Below are 22264 nucleotides of genomic sequence, written 5' to 3' on the forward strand. Positions count from 1 at the left end.
CCAGGGACAGAGGTACCCAGTGCCCACCTGCTGGGCTTGTTCTGCGAAGCCTGGTCACCAGTCTGGTTGATGCCCATTAGGGTCACACCATCAGCATTCTTCTTCTTCTCTTTCCGGCTGAGAGTTCGATTCAGGTCCACAGACCACTCCTGAGCAACAGGCACCAGGGAAGAGGAGTCAGAAAGCTCATTTGTCTGAGGCCACATAAGCCTAACGCTGCGGCCGCGAGCCGCTGGCCGGCCCTGCGCAGTGTGGCACCTCGCTGCACTGCGTCTGCCCTCCCCGCCTCCCAGTGACCCCAGGCTCGTGATGCCCGCCACTGGCCCTCTTCACCGTGCAAGGTGGGTGCTCCTTGGGGGCCAGCCTCCAGGGGCAGACAGCTGCTGAGAACACTGGGGCCAGCACGCAGGGGTCCTGAGTCCCAGTCCCAGGCATCCTCCCCGTCCAACCCCACCCCAGCCCTGTGACACTCAGCCTCCAGACCCCAGGCCTTGCCAAGTTTCCTCATGCTTCCAAAGCAGACAGAGTCCCTCTGAGGGGCTGGCATTCAGTGCTAAAGACCCTCCCATCCATCTCTTGACTGACGTTCCCAGTGAGGCAGGAGAGCTGGGTGCGGGACCTGAGCCAGCCTGTGGCTTGGGAAATGGGCCCTGGGTGCAAACAGAATCAGGTGCAGGGGGCTCCCGCATCCCTCGGGACCCTGAGGAGTCGCACTCGCCCCACAGGGCTGTCTTCTTCCACCTGAGCGATGTGTGAGCTAACAAAGCACAGAGTGTATGTCTCTGAAGGCTCACTGTTCCCAGCATGTGAACAGGCTTTTATCAACTGTGCTGGAAACGGGGAGAACAGCACGTGTGTGTACACGCGTGATGAATTCTTCCCCTGGCCCACTTTACCCATTATCTTTTTTTTTTTTTTTTGAAATTGGTTCCTGGTGCCAAACACTTTACCCATTACCAAATCACTTTATCTGAATTAATATTTGGGATGACCAAGCCCACAGCTGTGCTCACATGTAGTTACAGAAGCCACCTTAGAAACATCAAGTCTAACTGCCAATTTGTCATGTGAGGAAACCGAGGCCCAGAAAGAAAAGTGACTTGCCCACTACAGTTGGTGGCAGACTTAGGCCCCCAATCCCAAACTTAGGTCACCTATCTTCTTAACTGAAATAAGCTGACTGAGAACTCGACTGGAATTCAGAGTCCCCAGAGTGACCTTCTGAATGTACATCTGTCCTGACAGGGTGGCTTCCAAGGGCCAGTGCGATCGACAGCTGGCCGACCGCGAAGGGAAGGGCCTGCTGTTAATGTGGACAACCACACAGCCCGGGCCACACTGCGGCCTTGGTTCTTTAACCAGCACATGCTGTCACACCAGGCCGTGGATGCCACACAGAGACCCACAGGGGCTGACCACACCGCAGGAGATTTGGAATTCAACAAGTTAACCATAAAATAGGAACTTACTTCATCCTTGTGGCATGGAAAATAAAAAGAAATCATTTCATTAGAGAAAGTCCAGCCAGGCCTGTGAGAGCTGCAGGCGTGCGCCACATGCAGGCATGCGTTCCCAGCTCAAGGGGCCCACAGAGGACAGCCACCACGGGCTGTGGTCAGGACACCCATGCCAGCAAGACTGCCTGTCAAGTGTTCCTTTCCAGACCACTCTATTCCCTGAGTAGGGACCTGTAGTCCTAAGGGAATCAGGGCTTGGAGGGGTGCATATCACAAGGGGTCTCTAGAACCCAGGGGTGCGTGCACCAGTGCCCTCACCAGGGGGAGGAGAAGGGGCTGTGCTTTTTCTTCCAGAACCACTTCCACCTGGGAAGGCCCTAGGCCTTTGCTCTTGGCCCCTGTTGGGGGCAGGGGGAGGGCTCAGTTGTAGGGACCCACATCGTCATGTGGAGAAGCTTTCTTGAGAAGCTCCAGAAAAAAGGCACTGGTATGAGGGCTGAAAAGATGCCAAGCTAGGATGGGGCTAGACAAGGTTCTGTGTGGGGGGCCCTGGGGCAAGAGCCAGTATGGACCAGGCCACTGAAGCCCCGGCCACAGAGAAGATGGGTACCACTGTCATCCCCATATTACACATGGGGCAACCGAGGCACAACCAGGGCAAAGGACCTGCTCAGCATCCCACAGTGAGGAGGCGGTGGGGCAGGTCTGAGCGCAGCCTGGGCTCTGGCTGTGACGAGTCAGAGGAAACCAGGTGACTGGAGCCCAGCACAGAGGGGTCGCCTCAGCCCCTCCCGGGGGAGGCAGCAGCAGTGGCCCTGTAGAGCTTCCCCAGCCCCTGATTTACCATGATGTGGGGAGAGCCCTGTCCCCCAGAGGGCAGGGTGTTGGGACTGTGGCCACTGCCTTCTCTGTGATCCTCAGGGGTCCATGTACTGGGAACCCAATTGGCAGACTGGAAGAGTCCTGAGGGCTCCAGGCCCTTGAATTTGCATGTAAAAACACTGGATAGCTTGGACCCATGAAAATGAGAAAAGAAAGCTAATCCCGCACCAAAGCTGACTGAATTTATATAAGGAAATAAGAACAAGACCCTCTGTGTAAGAACATACACTCTGAGACCGTGCCCCCGCCCGCCCTGGGCCAGAGGCTACTGAGATGGTGGCCCCGGCCCTCCAGGCCTGGAGCACTGTGGCCACTCCTTCCCTGGCCATCCTGCAGGGCTGAGCAGGGACCGCCAGGGCATCTCCATGAAGGGAATGCCTAGGGTCAACAGGGGACCGTCAAAGTCCTCACAAAGAACATAACTGCACCGTCGCCAGAGACTCAGAAGGCCCCTCAGCAGTGCCCAAAGCCCCTTGGAACACTAAACATCCGCTTGGTTTCTAAGGTGACCGTGTGGAAACACTGCCACGTCAACAGGGCACAGGCCAACTCTGAGCTGGAAGGAGAAAGTGTAGCACTCGGCGCTGTGGGCCCAGGTCCCACCCAGGCCAGTGGGTCCTCCTACCTCAAACTGTGGCCAGTTCATGGACATGCCTGGCCCGTGGTTGGCTCTGAACCACCTCAGGTCCTCTACTGCGTCGGCGGCTTTGATGCTCTGCTCCAGGTCACGGTAAACGTTTTTGTAGCTAAATCAGAGAGAGAAGCATGACTCTTTTGGAAGGAAGGGAAAGCCACCGGTCAGCCTCGCCCAGGGCCTGCCCAGAGCCAGCATCACGGTCTGCAGCGCATCAGGGTCGACGTCCCAGTGCAGATCAGACGCCTGCCCTGGCACGCTGGACAGTTATCTGGCCATGATGCACACAGGAGGGGAAAAATGACAACCGTGGCATCGAAGCCACAGCTTCAGGTTCTGACAAATCAAACCAGGAGGCAACAGCCCAGCTTTGTTCTGTGTCAGATAATATAGAAGGTGCTGGTGTCTGGGCCACAGGGGCCCCCAGGCTGTGCGGTTCCATTTCACCAGGTCCACAACTGAGTGTCAGGAAAGTTGCTCCTCATCCCTTCAAAAAAGCTGGTAGGTTTACATTCAGCAAGTGAAGACTGGCCAGTGCTGTGGGGGCTGCACATGCCGTCGGCCAGCTTGGGGGACTCCTGCTTCTGCTCCACAGCCCAGAGTGGCTCGCCTCCCTAGGAAGCTGCCCGTGAGGGACAGGACCACCACCCCGGGTCCCGGAGCTCTCACTTCTGGTCTGTGTGGCCGGCAGTCATTCCCCCTCTCAGGGTCTGTGCCCTCCTCTGTCCAGTGGGCACAACCCACCTGTTATGGGGTGAGCCGTGTCCTCCAAAAAAGATACTGCTGGTGTCACCCCAGGGGTCTCAGGATGAGAGCTTGTTGGGAAATGGGTTCTTTACAGAGGTAATCTGTAAATTAAATAACCCACCTTTTTATACAAAGGGGGAAACTGGGACACAGGGACAGAGAGGGGACGATGTGAAGACCCAGAAGATGGCCATGTGACTGGAGGGATGTGTCTACAAGTCAGGGAAGGATCCTCCCCTAGACCAGAGCCATCAGAGGGAGCGAGGCCCGCTGACACCTTGATTTCAGAACTGTGAGACAATAAATTTCTGTTGTTGTAGGGTGCCCAGGTATCAGTATTTTATGATGGCAGCCCTAGGACACTATTAGACCATCTGCTCCCCAGGGTGGCTTGGAGGACTAAGTGAGGCAAGGCAGTTACTCCACACAGAGGAGCCCTGCAGCCCCGCCCTGCCTCTGCCTGCAGGGCAGCCTTGGGCAAGTGACCAAACCAGGCCCAGCCTCCACTTCCTCATCACTGAGATGGGGAACAATGTCACCAACTGCACAGACACTCATAACGAGCCATTAACTGTTGGCATAGCAGTTGAACAACGACTGAATGCTTTTCATTTTTTTTTTTATTGTTAGGAGACAAAAAGAAGGTAATTCCCTATTGATGACAAGCTCTGACTTGTAGGTCATTTCTAAATGGCTTGGCTGTGTGCATGACACATCGAAGCCCGGGGTTAGCACAGACCTCTGCCCCGATGAAGGTGTCACAGGACCAAAGATGAGGAAAGTGGGGAAGAAATATCATGGTCTTGTGTCTCCATTCAGCAGAGGCTCACGGACTGTGCTGCCCAAGGCCCCGAGCCCCTGGAAGTCCAGGAGCAGGCTGGCAGGCAGCTGCTCTGCATGGAAAGGAGCTTGTGAAGGTCCTCACAGTAAGGCCACCCCCAGGCTGGGTGCGCCAGCCGGGGGACTACTGGACTTGCCCCCGGGTTGATTTCAAACGCGTCACTGCAGCCAGTGCAAGCTGCAGCCCTCCCTCCCTGCCCAGACGCAGAGCCCTGCACCCAGAGCTGGTAGAGTGTGGCAGGAGGCCATCAGACTTGGGCCAGCAAGCAGCCGTCCTGGATGGCAGGACCTCGCAGGGCCTCAGGTGGGCTCTAAGACCACCGCCCCCCCGGTCTGGAGAGCAGCAACTGAGCTCCACACCAAAGCGCCGTCCACTGACTTTGCCACCCCACGCTCCCGGCGAAGGGCACTCACCTGGCCATGTTTGACAGGTCCAGGTGCTTCTGCACCTCCAGCAGGACTTCCCGGAAGAAGCGCAGGCGCTTCTCCTCGAACTGCTGGCACTGCTCAAACACCTGCTCCATGCTCTCCATGTACTGCGGTGTGCTCTGGCCCAGCTCCTTCAGGGACTTCTCGTACTTCTCTTTGCTCTATGACAGGGGCCAGGTGCGCGAATGAACTCATTTCCACTCAGCCCGCTCCCCTCTGCCCGAGAGTGAGCGAGCCTGGCTCTGCACCACCCTGTCCACCTCCAGGGCCTCGTCTCCCTCCACCAGGTCCAAATCCATCAGCAGCTAGACTACTCCTCGGGTGACAACATGAAGCCTGCCACTGTGGGTGACCCTGCACCCAAGAAGCACCCCAATCTGTCTCCTCTGCACCCCTAAGTTCCTGCCTAGAGGCTTCAGGCCCCACATGGCTCCTGGAGGGCATTCCCCTCTCCCCAAGGCTGGACCATGAACAGCCCTCCCCACCCTAACACAGCCAGGCCTCCCAGGCTCATCCTGAGGCCCTCTCCACCTCCAAAGACACCCTTGGCAAAAATGTCTCAGTCCCCTGTCCTTAGATTCCAAAACCTGAAAAGCACAAGCTCCAGAGTCTGACAGAACTCCAAGTTCAAGTTCCAGCCCCTCCACTTCTGAAACACAACCATACTCCTGGCATCTGCCAGGCCTCTCAGCTGGAGTAAGACCCAGAAGGCAGCCACTGGGGAAGAGGCAGTCCCTCAGAGCCAGTGACCACATCCCCTCTGGCATGGGGAAGGGCTGTGCCCCGGGTCTTGCCCATAGCAGCAGGGGCTCCCCAGTTGCCTTTAAGGCAGGATCACAGGGCTCTGAGCTCCACGGAGACTTGTGCTGTGCATTTTCTGGGAGCCTCACTTTCCTTTTCAGCAAACAGAATACTTCTACTTCACAGTATCCTGATATTTAAGGTGACAGACAATGGACACCGAGCTGCGCCAAGACATTCAGACAGTCCTGGTTCCCTTTCTTCCAGCCCACGATACCAACTTCCTCCCCGATGACACCCCCCGACACACAGTTATTCCTTCCCAACTGTCCTCAAGAGGGGGTTTCACCAGAAAGAAAATACGAACATAGGTGTAGCCTTTTCTCGAGGGTGTTTAGGGACAGTGTGACGAGTCTAAAGTTAGCATGTTTCCCTTGCAGGGATGTGCCTGGGGTCAGAAACCCACACAGTCTTCCCTGCCCCCATATATGACTTTGACAGTGAAGGGGACCATCAGCGTGATGGGGCCTCCTAGGGTAAAGGGAGGGATGCTGGGGCTGGGGTCACCCATTTATCACAGTCGTCTCACTCTCAAGACCCTGAAATGGGCTTTGACCATGGATGGGGGGGTGGCCTTTGCTCTCTGCTCTTCTGTTCCTGATGACAATGCGGAGCCTTCTGAGCAGGCAGTGGCCCTCCCTGAGCTTTGGCCGGCCTCAGGCCCGGCCCTGCTGCCTCTGGAGCAGCGTCTCTGCCCCACTTGGGGGCAGCAGTGAGGAGCTTCGTAGAGGGCATAGCTTTTCCGCTCACACCGCTGGGCAGCCGCTCCAAGTTTCCTCCATTTCTTCCGCCACTGCCTAATTCCCTTATTTCTCTCAGAGGCTCTTCTGAGGCTCAGGACTCCTGCTTCCCCTCTGGGCTTCATGCCCTAGTCCTGAAGCTCAGTGCTCAGCTCATCTCTAACTTCACCTCTCTCTCCAAACCCAGGCTGAGACTTCCTTCTGTGGACACTGCAGCAGGGCAGGCCCTTGATGGTGACAGCCTCCAGCCACTACCAGCCCTTGGAAGAAGGCACAGGAAAAGAGTGGGACCAGGGGCCAAGCTGGGAGCCAAGGGTTCTGGAACCCTTGCTCACATCTGCCCTCCTTTCCCAGGCTCTTAAAGCTTTTTCCAGCAGTTCTCTGTCAGCAATGTCCCAAGCCCTTACTTGCCTGACTGTCAAGCTCACCGGTCCTCACAGCCCTCCATACCAGCTCGCCGTCAGCTGCCTGCTGTTGACGTTCACGAGCTACTCCTTCCCACCTCCTGCCTGCGGCCACCCCGGCCACCCCGCACCCTGCCCGCCACACACAGGAGTCACACCCCTGCCTGCCCAGTGCTCCGTGCCGCCCTGCCCTGAGGCGGCACTCAGGGCTGTGGTGAGGTGGCGGGTGACCGCACTGATGCAACCATGTGTCCATGCATCTGACTGAGCAGTGACAAAGGCTCGTCACATGGCAAACACGTGGACGGGTGAGGCACGTGCTCTCAACGTGGAAAAAAATCCGCACGATTTACCTTAAGAACATCCTGTTTGCACTTCTCTACTCTGTCTTGTAGTTTCTTAAGCTGCTCAGGGTTGAGGGACGGGTCGGCTCTGCTGTTGTTCTCGCGGGATATCGCCAGCTTCTCCTCCTTGCATGCTGCGTGGTAGGCCTTCTTCGCTGCTTCAACCTACAGGGAGAAGGAGTTCCCAAATACCACATTTAAAGGTCAAAATCCTCACTCAAGGTTACACAGACTGTGGGCAGTGCCTGTGCTCTTAAGAGGACAGGGAAGATCAGGTGCAAAGCTGTGTGTCCAGTATAATTACAGCACATTAAAACAGAGTTCAGTCAGCAAATACTGACGGGGTGCCTGCTCTGTCATCAGATACCATCTAGACAGAAGGAGTACAGTGCTCGACAAAGAGCCTAGCTTTCACACAGCTCACCATCTAGCTGGGGGAGGCAGCTGCAAGAAAGAGGAAATAGAGTAAGTGAGTAGGTGATAAGCACCGAGGAGGAGAAGCAAGCAGGGAAGAGAGGCAGGTGCACTGTTGGGTCTGGGCTATAGCCATACGTAGAACGGCTGGAGAAAGCCACACATGTGACCTGCAGCGAGACTGTGACGGAGGTGTGGATCTGAGGGAAGAGCTGGCCCAGCAGCTGGAAACCTAACACAAGAGGAGTGTAACGTTGGGAGAAAGGGTTATAGGCCACATTCCATATTTTTAACGACTATTTTACATGAATACACACACATATCTATAGATATGGGGGTGTGTGTGTGTATGTGTGTAATTTAATAGATGCTTCTTAACTGAGCCACAGTCACAGATTTCATTCTACAGCAGAAAGCTGAGTTTGTAACCAGAGCCTCATGAGGGAGTCTGTCATCACAAATGGGACCAGAGACAAGAAAGAAGAGAAAGGGGATGTGGCAAAAAAGACAAGACACAGAGTAGACAAGGAAAGCCTGTTGTCACAACCTGGAGACAGAAGTCTGCTTGGGGTGACTCTGAGAGGGAGGGAGGCAGTGCGGTTCCGGAGAGAAGTCCGTGATGGGGATGGGACTGGTAGGAAGTAGGGGCACCCTTAGCAATGGGGCAGGCCAGGCTCCAGGTCTGCCTATGCTAAGGGCTGAGGCGTAGGTATGACAGTCTCTGGAGAACCAAGGCTGGGTGAGGCTCGATGATTTCCATTTGCTACTTGTAAAATAATGAGTATCAGCATCATTGCGAGTTTGAGAGAAAAACTCATAAAAGAGAAAGAACCATTTAAAAGTTCAAGGTTGGGAGTGACCTTGTTAGTGGTTAAGAGCATTTCTGCATGCCACCAACATCTCTTCTAAAACCGTGCTATTCAAAATGTAGTCCACAGACCAGCAGGCACAGCATCACTCAGGAGATTATTAAAACTGAGCATGAAGAGGCCCCACTTCTGACCTCCTGACCACTATCTCTAGAGGTGGGGCCTGGGAATCTGGGTTTTAGGAAGCTTGCTTAAATTTAAAAAGCACTATTCCACAACGGTTTCATCTCAGATAACCTTTGGCAAACAGGACTTACTATTCCAATAGACCAGAAGGTTCATGACATGGAGGGGTCAGGGGCTGGGTGGGGGGGGAAGTGCTTCAGTTTTGAGCTCTAGGCTGTGTGTGTGGGTCTCACCCTGCTCCCAGGACAGGAAAATGGGTGGATAAGGGTTCTGTAAAAATGGCAATGAGGCACTCAGCAGGCCCCCTGTGCCTAGGCAGTGGCAGGAACTCCTGGGAGGGCAGGAGGGCTGGCCAGGGGAAGCAGGTGGTGGGTGAGGGGCCTGCAGGCAGGGCAGGGCCCCAGGGTGGATGCACCTCTTTCAGCTTCTTGGCCCAGGGCTTCTGCGCCTTCCGAAAGCCGTCCTCGGCTTCCTTGGTCTCCTTGAAGCCTCCCATCATCTGCTTGTGGAAGGCGTCCTTCTGCCAGTTCTTGATCTTCTCGAAGTCCTCGTTCATCAGCGAGGCTTTCACCTCCAGGTGCAGCTCGCTCACCTTCTCTGCCTCGGTCATGACAGCCACCCAGGCCTTCTCCACCGTCCCGTACTGGGGCCCTGGGACACGAGAGAAGCTGGTGGGTCACTCGGCACTGTGGGGCCCAGACAGGCCCTGGGAGGGGATTCCCTTCTGTGAGGCCCCCTCAGCACTTAGGTTGGGCTTTGAGGCCGGCAGTCTGGCTGCCTGGCTGGGAGGCTTCCTTTTGGCTGTTTCAGATATTTTTCTTAGTGCTGTTCCTTTTTCAGTTCCTGGGATCAAGAAGAAAATAAGGAACTGAAGCTGGATCTGTTTTCTTTTGTTAGGGAAACCAGGGGATTACACACATTTCCTTTTTGTAAAGACACTAAGCTCTTGAAAAACTCCAAGATGAAGTTTCTTCATCTTGGAAGTTTTGATTTGCTTGAGGCTGGCTAGAGGAGGAGGGCATTCTGAAGTGAACTAACCTCTCTGCCAGGCCAGTCTGAGCCCACCCCTCAGGCTCCTGCTGGCTCCTGGCTTCCCTTGTGTGGGACCACACATTCTCCTGAGGCCCATTCCCTCCATGAGGAGCTGGGCCCTGGAAACAGCTTGTGGAATGAAGGCCTGAACCCTCAGCAGAATGGAAGCCCCGGGCTGGGGAAGGAGAGGAGGAGACAGGAATCTGGCTGGCTCTGGCCTGGATGGAGCTCTCCAGAAAGCGGGGAAGGTTGCTTGGGTTGCCTCAGTCACTGTTCTCAGGAAGGAAACTCCTAATCTGACCTGTCATTTTGCTGAGGGTGTAGCTGGCCTGAGGTGACAGAGAGATGGGCTGTGACAGAAGCTGAGGATGGAATGGGAGGACACAGGGCCTGCCCTCAGGGTGCTCCCAGGGGACAATGACTGCTGGAGTGGATAATGACAAGAGACACATGGTGTGTGTGCGTGAGTAACTGCTAGCCCCTCAGGACCTCTGGCTTCTCACGTCTACAAGATGAGCAGCTCCTGGTCCTGCCGAAGGGACCAGGACCTACAAAGGCGGAAATAAGAGTGCTTTGTGAACCTCAGGCTCTGAGTAAGCAGTATGGACACTGCTGACAGCTGGATCCTGAGAGAGGGACTCAGGCAGGCGGAAATAAAATAACGACAGCCACTGCTTCCTGGAGGAGCCGGCCCACCCCAGCCATGCCTCACCCGCGCATGGCCACCCCACTCTGCACCAGGGCGCTGTACTCTGCTCCACGGGTCGCCCATGTCAACATCCGGGGAAAGACATGGAGCTAGTCTAGACCCCTGCTGCCTGGGGGCCCCTTGCCCTGGCCTAGCTTCTCCTGGTCAGCCCCTCCAAACCCACCCTGAGAAATACCCACTAACCCACTTCTTTCCCAGGAAATCCTGTAGTCAATAACGCTCCCCCTCTACTGCTGGGAAGTACGTTCTGAATGCCATCCACACATCCATGGCAGCACTGTCATTGAGCTCTAGAATTGTCTGAGTGTTTTGCAAGGGACAGAGGGGAGGTAAAACCTGCATCACATAACGGGTTTCCCTGGTAGCTCAGTCGGTAAAGAATCTGTCTGCAATGTAGGAGACCCAGTTCAATTTTGCCGGATGTCACCATTGAGTCTTGCCTGACTGGCTACTTGGCTGAACTTATAAATAAGCAGTCTTGGTGCCAGAAACCATGGTGCTGAGCAGCAAGGCCCTTGACTGGACAGGAGGCTACTGGAGTCGGCCCCAAAGGAGCTGCTCTGAGTTAACTCGACAAGCGTGGCGTGTCCCCTGCTGACAAGGACTGCCACGGGAGGCTCGGATGCTGCTGGAAGACAGGAGTCCTGTGTCCCCAGGAAAGGGGAGGAAAGCTCACTTGGCCTGTGCTGCTGGGAGAAAATCACAGCTCCCAGACTGTGAGACAAACTCCTGCCCTGATCTTCCAAGAGAGGATACTGGCTCAGAAAGGGTGGACGGTTTGCCCCAGACGCCCCATGGTGGCCTCCCTACCCTTGTCCACAAGCTGCCTCCAGCGCCGGGCCCATTCGGTGAGCTGCTGCGCATACGCCTTCTCGATGCGCGCCCGCTCGTGCAGGCAGTTCATGAGGTCGGTGCACAGGCGGTGGCCGTCATCGATCCGCCGCACCGTCCGCTTGTAGTTCCCGACCTAGGAGACAGAGCCACGCTGTGAGCGCCGGACCTCCACGCCGGCCGGCTCTTGGGTGCTTGCGCCCCGTCCCACCTCAAAGGTCCCCTGTGTTGTTAGATGACAAGCTACCACTGGCAGGAGCAGACAAAACCGAGATTTGGAGCTTCTGCGTGGCCCATGGGCCAGGGAGGGAAGCTGACCAGTGTGAGACAGGTTGTGCGGGAGGGAAGTGAGGGGCTGAGGGCACCCAAGGGGGATCTCACAGGCTGAGGGCCAGGGACAGCTTCCCAGAGTAGGGAATGTCTAACTAGAAAGATGAAAAACAATAGAAACATAACGTTTTAGTAGCTCTGATTAAAGTGATTTTATAATTAACATTACAGACCCCTGGCTAAAGACCTTTGGAGCATTACTGGAATTATCAGGTTCTCAGGTGTCTACTGCCTTGATGTCACCCTATGCTGGATTATTATTACTTCACAATTAGAGCAACAAATACTATTTCCCACCTACTGCACCCACCACGTGTCAGGCACCACAGGAGGTATTTTACACGCCAAATACTGCCTCTGCCTTAATGAGCACCAATAACTGTCCCCATGTTAAGATGAGGACACCAAGCCTCAAGTAAGTTGCGCTGTTTGTCAGGACCCCACAGTAGCAGCCCTAGAGGCTGGGCTGCTGCTGAGAGTTTTCCACATGCTTCCAGGTCAGGGCTTGATGGCAAAGCTCAGACTCTATCAGCTTTGACAAGGGCCAAGATGAGGCTTGACTACTTTTTCTCACATATGAGAGGAGAGTTAGATTATCTAAATTATAAATAATAGAAGAGTAATTGAGAAAATTTTAGTGGCTAATGTGGAGTGAAAAATTGAAGTGTTTCATGTGTTTCATTCTCTGACCTGCTGAATAGAAAGGATACCATGTAGCTGATACTGAAGCCCTTGCAGGAAATACGACAGAAAAATAATCTACTGTATTTGCAACCCTTTCTTCCCACTGTCTTTAAAAACTGTAGTCACCTTTTTCCCAGTTTCGCAGTTTCTAAAGGTCTCTGCCTTGCTGAGCACTCTCATATTTCATCTCTGTTTAGGGTCATTCTAGAAGTTCCTAGAGAACATGGAAGACTAGTACCGACTTCTACCGATAAGGGCACAATTCTCTCTCTGCCGTGCACCTCTGACTTATGAACAGTTCAAACAACCTGAGTTCCTCCATCTCATGCTGAGTTAGTCAGGTGAAGACAAGGCTACAGTGGAGCAGCAGGAAGACCTTGCAAAAAGACAGAACACACGGAGACAGGCATCGGGAGAGCAGGGGACTGTGGTCCCTTCAGGAAAAGCTGTCCTTGAGGCCAGAGCTCTGGACAGGCTGAGATGGCCCCATTCCCATGGGAACCAGAATCCTGGGGAACAGCAGCTCATCAAGACACAGAGCTGAACCTGAGCTTCCAACTCCATCCTTTAGCGGCCCCTTTTTAGGAAGGAGAAAGCAAGCATTTCACAACCAGTCAGAAGTGACTTCACATGTTCACTTCCCTTAAAATAAGTCTTGCTTTCATTTTGAAATTTACAGCAGGGTGAAAAACATAACCAACAAAACACAACTTGGTATTGCTGAACTGGTGGCAAAAAGAGCTAAGACAGTGACAGCTCAACACAGACTCGTCAGCCGACATGAAACCATGATGCAGACCTGGTTTTCATCTCACTGTTACTAACAATATTCAAATTGGCAATCAATATTAAAATACATTGGCTCCGCAGAAACCTGTCCACCTCTTTGCTTTTCAAAACCCTTGTGAAAAGCTTTAGGGAAAAGGAAAGGATATTTCTTAACAAGGTACACAGTGGTACAGCCCTTCGCATTGGCACATATTGTACATAAATACCGTTCATCTTTAAGTGATAACTCTAGAAATCTGAAAAGCAGCAAGGAATGAGAAGGATGTTTCTGAAAGCATGTGTTTCAGGTTTAAATGCTGGCACTGCTGGGGCCAAGGGGACAGGGGAGTGTTCATGACAACGGGCGCCCAGACACTGCCGCGACATCTGCCTGCTGCCCTCTGCTCAGGGCAAAGGCTGCATGTGGGCTGGAGACAGGCCATCACTGCAGTCCACACTCAGGGACATTCATCAGGTATCACCGTCTCCACCTCGCAGACCACACAGAAGAGGGCAATGTGCTGACAGAATGAAGATGGTCTGACAGCATGGAGACCTGGCCCTTGGAGAAGTCCATTAGAACCTGCACGGGGGGCACAGAGCGCAGGGGGACTAGAGACTTAGGGGGGCTGGGTGCAGTGGGTGGCGTGGGAGATGGGCTCAGTCAGACAGTGACACATCTTGAGGGTCGGGCCATCATCCGGAGGGGTGCCGTGCTCAGGGAACGGTGGGGTGCGGGAGGGGGAAGCCCTGGAGGGTAGGTCTGAGTAGCCTGCTGACTCCGGGGCACAGCAGTGGGGACCAGAGCAGGAAAGCATGAGAAAGGAACCAGGCTGTCCTCCAGGAGGCAGGTGGGGGTGGACAGAGGCAGCAGGACTCGGCTCCCGGGCACTGCGGGGGGTGGTTCCCGCAGGCTGGACTTACGAGGCCGAAGGAGCAGAACCCCTCCTGCCCAGAGCTCCCCAGAAACCACTCTCCCGCCTCCCTCCACCCAACCGCCTGGTCTTGCCTGGGGCTCCCCGGAAACCCGACCCGCCTGCTTGCCTGCTGTCCTAAGCGCATCTCAGCCACTCTACCCTTCCTACCCACAGGCCCCACTGGGCTCTGGGCTGCCTGTGTGTCTGGCTGTCCTCTGCCCCCAGGCCTGAGAACCCAGCATCAGATGAGCCTTGGTTTGTTTGGGTCAGCTAAACGGAGTCTGAGGCTGGAGTTGGCAGAAACATCTGCATAATCGGGGATCAGAGCAGAGCCGGTGGACTCTGCCTGAAACCCAGCGGGCTTGTAATTACAGGGGTGCTGGGAAGGGCGGTTCAAACAGGTCGCACCAGTTCCTCAAGCCTCCTCTGGGTGTAAACAGTCTGGAGCTGACTCTCACAAGGACATTGGAGAAGGCTTGCTTCTCTGACTTCACAGCTGGTTTACCTTGGCCAGCTCCTTTCTGTGGAACACGGGGGCCAAAGAAAACAGGAAGGCTGGAGGATTTGGAAGCAGGTCAGTGGGACCCCCCAGGATCCTAAGTGGATGCGCGGGAACGTGAATGCGGGTGCACAGCTCCTGCCACCCGTCCACCCCAAGTGTTGGCTCAGTTACCATGGGAACTGTGGGCCGACAGGTCAGGAACCTATAGGGTCATGTCACAGACATCTTCCCCTTTGCTCCTTTTACCCTTCTCTTTGGTTGGTGATCATCAAGCCCACTTCCCAGACAAATTACCTGATTACAACCAAAGCTCCAGGGTGAATCCAGTGGCCCAAGTGAGAAGAGAATGGGGCAGAACACCCCAAAGCTTGTGCTCTCCCACCCCATGCTGCCTCAGCCCTGAGACTTGAACCTTCACGCCCATGGCTCAATACCACAAAGAACCCCGGTGGAGTCTGGGTGTCCCCAGGAGCCCAAGGAAGCTTTTGGCTGTCTCACTACTGACTTGATGCGTAACACAGGGGGGCTCCTAGGCCAGTGCCCCGGACCACCCTGCCCTCCCCTAGCCGGCCCCTCTGCCCGTGTGCAGACCAGAGCCCACAGGACACAACCCCACACACCTTCTGACTGTGCCCTAACAGTACGGACCTTTGTCTTCCTCACTGACCATTTTTTCTTGACTGCCTTCTACTCACTGGGTCTCGGCACTCAATAAAAAGGTGAAATGTTAAACCAGAGAGAGACTAGAAGAAAATGGAGACAAACACCCTTGTGACTTAGGGCAGCAGAGGATCCCTTAAGCAAAATTTCAGAAATAAAAGCTGTAAGTGTACACACACACACAAATTAAGGATTTCTGTTCTGAAACCAACAACATGGACAAAGTGAACATACTCATATGCTGACTACTAGTTTGGCAAGTAGGCAGTGTGACAAGGAACTAAAATCTGGAATGTCCCAGGAAATCCTATATATTAATACAATATGAAAGAGAGGCCCCTTGGGGAGATGGGCAAAGGTGTAAAGTGGTAACTTCAGAGAGACGTGGAAGTCTGTAGGACTAATGGCCCAAGCGAGATGCTCATGCTCGTGGGACTTGGAGGAATGCCCATGAGAGCAGCAAGACAGTTCTTTACCTCAACAGGTGGGCACACAGTCAGAGTGGGAAACGCCCAATGCGGGGTGGAGCTGGGCACACAGGACCCCTTTCTGAATACACTGGTGGAAAACAGCCTGGGGCAAGCCTGGGACAGCCAGGCAGTAATTAAGTCACTAAACATACACTGCAGAAGGAAACAGCAACCCACTCCAGTTATTCTTGCCTGGAAAATCCCACGGACAAGATCGCCTGCACCCGCAGACAGGCGACACCAATTCCCCACCACAGGGTCCTGCTGGCTGATCCACTTGGGGGCCACAAGGGCCCTTCCAAACACTGTCCCCATGCTCTGCAGTTGCAGCCTGCTCCACACAGGTCACAATGGTGCACGCTGAGCTCCCTGGCCAGCTGGCCTGCAAGCCCCGTGGTAACGGGCCCTGCACACAGAGGTTTTCCATCAGCGGCGGCATCATAATAGAGCACACCTATACTCTGCTAGGCAGCGTGCTCGCAGCTCCACATGTCACCTCATGTAATCCTGTGATGGCCCCAGGCAGTGAGATTTTACAGAAAAGGAAACAGGTTTGAAGAAGCAAAGTCACTCATAGTCATGCGGTCGAAAGGAGGCAGATCCCACCTTCCAGAATCTTCCTCAGGCTGAGGCGAGAGAGGGTGCAGAGCCCAGGCTTACCGGGTCAATCTCAGGTGATATGTCTGCTTCCAACCAGCCCTGCAGGTTCCAAGAAAGGCCACAGATGACCTTGATTTTACCCTCAGAATGCTCATGCCCTTTAACCTGTGACCCTGCAGGCCCAAGACAACTGCCCTCTCTACACCCTGGAGAGGAAGGTCCAAGAGTAAGCCAGCTGTGCCAAGCTGACTGGACAATAAAGAAAAGCTGCTGATGGTGGCCCTCCAGGCAAGAGCACAGAGTTAGCGACAAATGCTTCACCCGAAGCTGCTCCAGGATGCCCAAGGCTCCAGGATTTTCTCAACCACCTTGAAAGACGAGCCTTCAGGAATTCCTTGATTACAGGCCTGCAGAGGTGGGCTGAGTGGGCCCTGGCTGTCTTGTTTGAATCCATCAGGCCCTGGCCCTCTCTGATGAGGCCACCTTCCCTCCACCTCCTCTCATGAGGGGAGCCACAAAGAACTGGCCCTGCCCTGACAGCAATGACTGGGTCTTTCTGCCTGCATTTCTGTCCCTCAGCTGTACCCATGCTTTTAGATGGGGGCAGCCATCACATAATAAATCCTGGCCATTTCTTCAAGCTGTCCATTCAGACACAACAGAAAGAGAGGAGACAGGATCAGATGATCTCTGAGGGCCTGTCACAATTCCAGGATTCCTAATTGAACAGTCTGTCAATGCCGCCAGCTGGCTGGCTACCTCTTGGAGCACTCATGACTCAATGATTGAGGGTCTGGCAATACCCTCTTGCCACTCACAAATATGGTGTGAACACCTACTGTGTGCCAACGACCATGCCAGGGGCCAGGGATGCAGGGGTGAACAAAGTGTTGTGGTCTCTGCTTTTGTGGGACTCGGGGTTAAGTAACAACTACAGACAGTGGCCACTTCTGGAAGGAACACTCTAGGTGGTCAGGGCTGCCTGGAGGAGGGTGAAGTCTGAGGTAAGAGCAGAAGGGACCTCTGGGGCAAGGCTGCTTGTGGAAGGCTTGAGGTTGAGGCCCACAGAGCATGAGCTCCATGCCATGCCACCGGCTCCGGGAAGGTCCCCTCTCTGTTACTCCTGCAGTGGTGTCTACTGCCACGTGCAAAATGTGGCAACGTGGGGGGTTTGCAGGCAGGACTGTGCCTTTCTTCTCCTCCCTCCACCATGCCAGGAGCACAGAGGGCACCCTCTAATGTGTTTTCAGTGCCTGAATGGTGCTGGGAGCGGAGATTCCGTTCTGTGTAGACACAAGAGGACTGAGAAGTTGCTGAGCGCCCAGCGAGAGGCACAGGGAAGGAAGGAAGTCATGCTCCTTTATTCATTTTTCTCAATCCAATGAGTTCTTGAGATCTCCCCATGAAAGCTAAAAATCAGCTCTCAGAACACATCATCAGATACACACTCCAGAGATGACAAATGAACAACTAATTCTGCCGAGTACAGACCAGCAGAAGAGCCTCATGGTTCTTTCACAGCACTCCCCCGGCTTTCAGTCAAATTCAGGCCCAGATCAATTTCTCTCGAAGTCCCTGGTGTCCAGGCAGCTGGGAGGGCTCCGGGAGCGGCCCTGCTGCGCCACGCTTCCCACTCACATTTGCAGAGTACTCCAGTACCTTTGCCCAGAAAATCCTATGGACGGAGAAGCCTGGTAGGCTACATACAGTTCACGGGGTCGCAAAGAGTTGGACACGACTGAGCGATTTCACATCACTTCAGCAGACGCCACATCCATTCACACCAGCAGTGCCTCTTTCTCAGGCACCCTTCTTCAGTCTACCCCAACCCCTAGTCTGAACCTCTCTTTCCTAACAGGAGGTCACAGCTGATCTTAAGGCTGTAAGATCTGTGGGGCATGCTTGTAAACACCAAAGAGTGAGGGGTGTCCTTGGAGAACCATGAGCTCTGTGCCTTGCGCTCAAACTGTCTCTGGGCGCCCTCATTTCTACAGGATCCCACCCCCAGTTCTCCAACCTGCCCTCCAGCTCACCCTGCATCCAGGCTCCCAACTCACCCTGCCCTGGAACAGAAGGTCTTGGAGCTCCTCACCTCAGCACTACCCTAAACCTGACCAGGCTCTTTATTCTCAAAACAGGATATTAATGCAGTTTACCTGGCAGGGCCCCAAGAGGCTCAGACATGGAGGCTCCTTGCTGGCCTGCCACTGCTGTTCATTAGCAGTCCCCGTTTCCAGCCTCCTCGAGCCCGACCTGTGTGCTCTGGCTCGACTCTAACCCACATGGGTCCTGTCTCTGCCTTGGGTCTCACTCTGGCCCAACTCCTGGTTTTCAGTTCTCACCCCCAACATTTTGCAGACTCACCTTCTGTTCCTGGAATTTGTACTCAAGTAGGAGGGTGAAGAAGATGAGGCTCATTACCCTGCAAGGCACCTTTTGTTGTTTTGAGCGTGTTACAGCACAAACCCTGAACTTCAACAACGTTAAAGATGACTGCATTATCATCCTTTAATCTAAATGCTCAAAATGACAAACTGAAAAATGGATGAAGGGGAAACTGAGAGATTCCAATTTTCAGATATAACTCAAGGGCAGAACAAAATAACGTAGAGAGGAAAGATATGTTCACACAAAGTTTGTTTCAGACCTCAACTCCTCAAGACTGGCCAGCCAGGTTCACTGCACTCTGCCCCTCCAGGAAATGTTGCTCAGATGTCAGGATAAAGGCCCAGTGATGCCTGGGGACTTGCCTGAGCACAGAACATGCCCCACTTGTGAGCCATTGCCCCGAAGACCCTGCACGGAGCCCTGTCTCCCCGGCACGCGTGTACGTGCACACACTCCTTCAGCCAAGCACCTGGGAAGTGGCAGGAGCACTTGGCTGCCTGGTGACAGCTCACTGCCCTCTTTCATTCCCCCCACACTCCAGCAGGCACTGTTTGAGTGGCACCTCCTTGCTGTGAGAGCTGCCCCAACCCAGACAGTGAGATCGGTTCCAGCTCTGTAAGTAAGGGCTCGCTGAAGACCAAGCCGCTTCTGGCAGAAACTCCAGCAGTGAAAGGAACACCCGGGGTAAAAAGCCAAATGATCTGGCGTAGAAATTGTCAGACTGGAAAAGTGAGAACAAACAGCAGCTCCTCCAGGTAGCACCCCCTTCCATGCCTACCCCCTCCTCAGCTTGCTGCTTCCACAGTGTCCCACCCTCCCCGGGTCCCCAGTCCACCTTTCATGACTCCCACTTAAAAAAAAAAACAAAAAACCCTGCCCCACAGGACACAGCTCCTTCACCCCACCTCTGTACCTGGGTCCCTCAGCACTAAGCTCACTGCACCCACACCACACGTCTGTATAAAGACGTCTCAATGGGGCTAAGCCACCACAGGCTGCTTGAGCTCTCAGGACTTCTCCAGTTCTAAAAGCATGCATTTCTGTTTGTTACTGAGTAGAAATAGAAATTGTTTTCTCCCATAGGGCTTATACAAGTCACTTTTGCCATCACTGAAATCAAGTGAGAAAATAAAAATTAATCTTCAGAGGATAAGCTTGATGGCAAAAAAATCTTGACTGGTCAATTCTTTCCAGGAAAAAACGAAGTGATTCTTTACCGGGCATTTAGAACACTGGTGTTTAGACAGGGGAGGTAAAGCCTGCAGCGAGCAGAGGAAAGACCACCTGATTTGTCTGCCTTCACCTGTCTCCACAGGTGTGACGGTCACACGTGAAGAGGAGACACATTAGGACCAGTCAGGCTCGGGAGTCATTTGGCCCCTGGCCCCGCAGACACTATCTCTAGTCCTCATGCCCTCCCTGGGAAGCAGGGATTAGCAACGCCATGTTCCTCCCAGGACTCTGAGCAGGTCATCTCTCTCCTCTGAGCCCTCAGGGTTTCACAGCAATGAATGTTGGCGCCAGGGCTGAACCCAGACAAGGGGCGACTTCACACCGAAGCAGAGGCATTTGAGTATGTGGCACCTCTGCAAATGAACATGTCTCTTCTTGCTCCCAGGAGGCTGCAAGCAGAGGCAGGAGAGCATTCTAGAGGCAGCGGCTTGAGCCCCCAGCTGGCACAATCCCCACCCGGGCCTCAGTTTCCCCACCTGTAAAGTGGAGCTCACAATCGCAGAGGCAGTGGTGAGGACTGAGAGCACCCATGGAAAGCAGAGCAGGGGCCTGGCACAGAGCAAGTGTGCAACAAGTGCCAGCCCCTATCACTGGTTTTCATTTCGAAACTCTTCATCCTGGGTTAGAACTCACAGAGAGTACACAGACCAGAAACACATAGCTTATGTGCACACAGCTCAAAGACTTAGTAGTGTGCACACACCCAGCTGTGGGGTACAGGGGGTGGCAAAAATCACTGTTCAGTGAGGCTGGAGCCCAGGGCAGAGCTCCTGGCATCTGGCAGCTCCCAGCATGTGCTCAAGTCCTAGCCACACAAAACTCATGGTTTCACTTTGAAGGTGATGCAGAAAAGTGAAGCTTCCCACGCAGGGCAGGAATCACGCAGGGTTGCTTTTCTGATGGGCTGTCCTGGCTGCAGGGAGGACAACAGGTGGAACATCCAGTGGAACAGGGAGGCTGGTGCCCTAAGCCTTGGTCATGGCTCAACAGATACCAGAGCTTGCTTGTAAGAATGAACTGATGGATCTATTTGGAAATTGTGGTGAAATAAAGGCAAGCCACCAGCCTGCTGGGAGCTCTGCCCGAGCACTGCGGGATAAGCAGGAGGCCGACACCCCCACAGCAGGGCTGCTGCGCAGGGCGGGCCCCCAGATCTGTGTGTGTGGGCAGGAGGAGGCAGAGACACGTGGGAGGACCACTGCTGCCCAGAGGCAAGGAGACGGCCACTTTCACCCCCTCCTGCTTCCACGCGCAGCACCCGCGCCGCCGCCCAGGACTGCCCGCCACGACGAATGCTGGCTCTGGGGTCCCAGGACTGTGCACTCATTTTGGGACCCCAGGACTCAGCCTAGGGCCTGGATTGTGGTAGATGCCAAATCAGGCTTTACGGAATCCATGAACACGGGGCAGCAGCATCTTCTAAATGTTACTTACAAAAGTGGTCTCGAAGGATGGGAACAGGGCATCCCATCCTACATGGACGGCTTCCCGGACAAAACCCTGATGCCGAGGAGATGTTCTCACGTGCTGTGCCAAGTCCACAGTGCTCAAGTCTGAGAGGAATTGCAGAGAGAACCTTCTCTGAAGCAGACGGCAAATAGTCATGTGGCAACTCTTTGGGGCTAATGTTCTACAGCAAGACATCTATGTCCTCTTCATCTCCAAAATACTCTCCACCAAGGCTCCCTGTGCCCACGGAGAGTGCTCACAGGTCAGCCCCAGCCTGGCGTCATCCAGGGAGGCCTGAGCTCTAACAGCACCACTGCTGACAGCTGAACAGGGCTCCTCTTCAGGGATGTGAGCGAGCTGCAGGGCTGGGACCCAGAAATCAGCAGTCTGCCCTCCCAACCTGGCCCTCAGGAGCCCTCAGAGACTGAGGCAGCAGCCCTCAGGCCTGCTGGGCCCAAACCCACTGTCGTGTTCCCAGAACCTGCCAGGGCAGAGGGCAGCCAGGCTTCCCCAATGGCACTGGGAAAGTGCCATGGCCTGCGGCCTTGGCTCTCCCTGTGCCCCAGCCTCCAGAGCCAGAGAGGAGACCCAAGGCAGGGCCTGGAGTTGGAGATGTGGGGGTGCGCCTGCAGGCTCCCCGAGTGAGCTAGAGGACTTGCCAGAAGCAACCGACCCACCCACGCCCTGCTGGGAAGCCTGTGGGCAGGATGGGCCAGGCTCCAACTCTAGCCAATTGGTGGCTAAAGGAGTCACCTTGGGGAACCACCTTGACTCAGCCTCAACCTATCTGTACCCACATGACTGCTCAGCCCCCAAACAGGCAGTTGGCTCCAAAGAGGTCAAGACCCTCAGCCTCTGCAGGACCATGCTCACTGCAATCTCCAGACATTGTTCTGGCCTAGAATGCTGTCCCTCCTCTGGCTCCCAGCCCTACCTGCCCCACACACCTTCTCTGGTGAGGCCAGCAGCGGGCCCCTCTCTGAACGCCATGATACCAAGGGCAG

At 54.6% G+C, this 22264-nt stretch overlaps 1 protein-coding gene across 9 annotated transcripts in view; it reads right to left on the reverse strand.

Annotated features, from left to right (window-relative positions):
* Nucleotides 1–22264, reverse strand: part of PACSIN2 (protein kinase C and casein kinase substrate in neurons 2) — a 115421-nt gene that overhangs the window by 7876 nt on the left and 85281 nt on the right. For 8 of the 9 annotated variants that reach the window (XM_086403150.1, XM_086403149.1, XM_086403156.1 and 5 more), the window contains 6 exons: nucleotides 11239–11395; nucleotides 9103–9338; nucleotides 7288–7443; nucleotides 4975–5150; nucleotides 2965–3085; nucleotides 28–149 (listed from right to left, as the gene is read on the reverse strand). In XM_086403150.1, the coding sequence (XP_086259276.1) occupies nucleotides 28–149; nucleotides 2965–3085; nucleotides 4975–5150; nucleotides 7288–7443; nucleotides 9103–9338; nucleotides 11239–11332 (905 nt within the window). In that variant the 5' untranslated portion in view covers nucleotides 11333–11395. Of the gene's footprint in view, nucleotides 1–27; nucleotides 150–2964; nucleotides 3086–4974; nucleotides 5151–7287; nucleotides 7444–9102; nucleotides 9339–11238; nucleotides 11396–21245; nucleotides 21365–22264 lie in introns of all 9 variants that reach the window. The other variant, XM_086403155.1, reaches the window with a different exon arrangement.

The sequence above is a fragment of the Bos grunniens genome, chromosome 5, assembly GCF_055505025.1.
Source record: "Bos grunniens cultivar Pamir isolate PY7600 chromosome 5, Bosgru_T2T1.0, whole genome shotgun sequence".
In the NCBI taxonomy this organism is placed as follows: domain Eukaryota; kingdom Metazoa; phylum Chordata; class Mammalia; order Artiodactyla; family Bovidae; genus Bos; species Bos grunniens.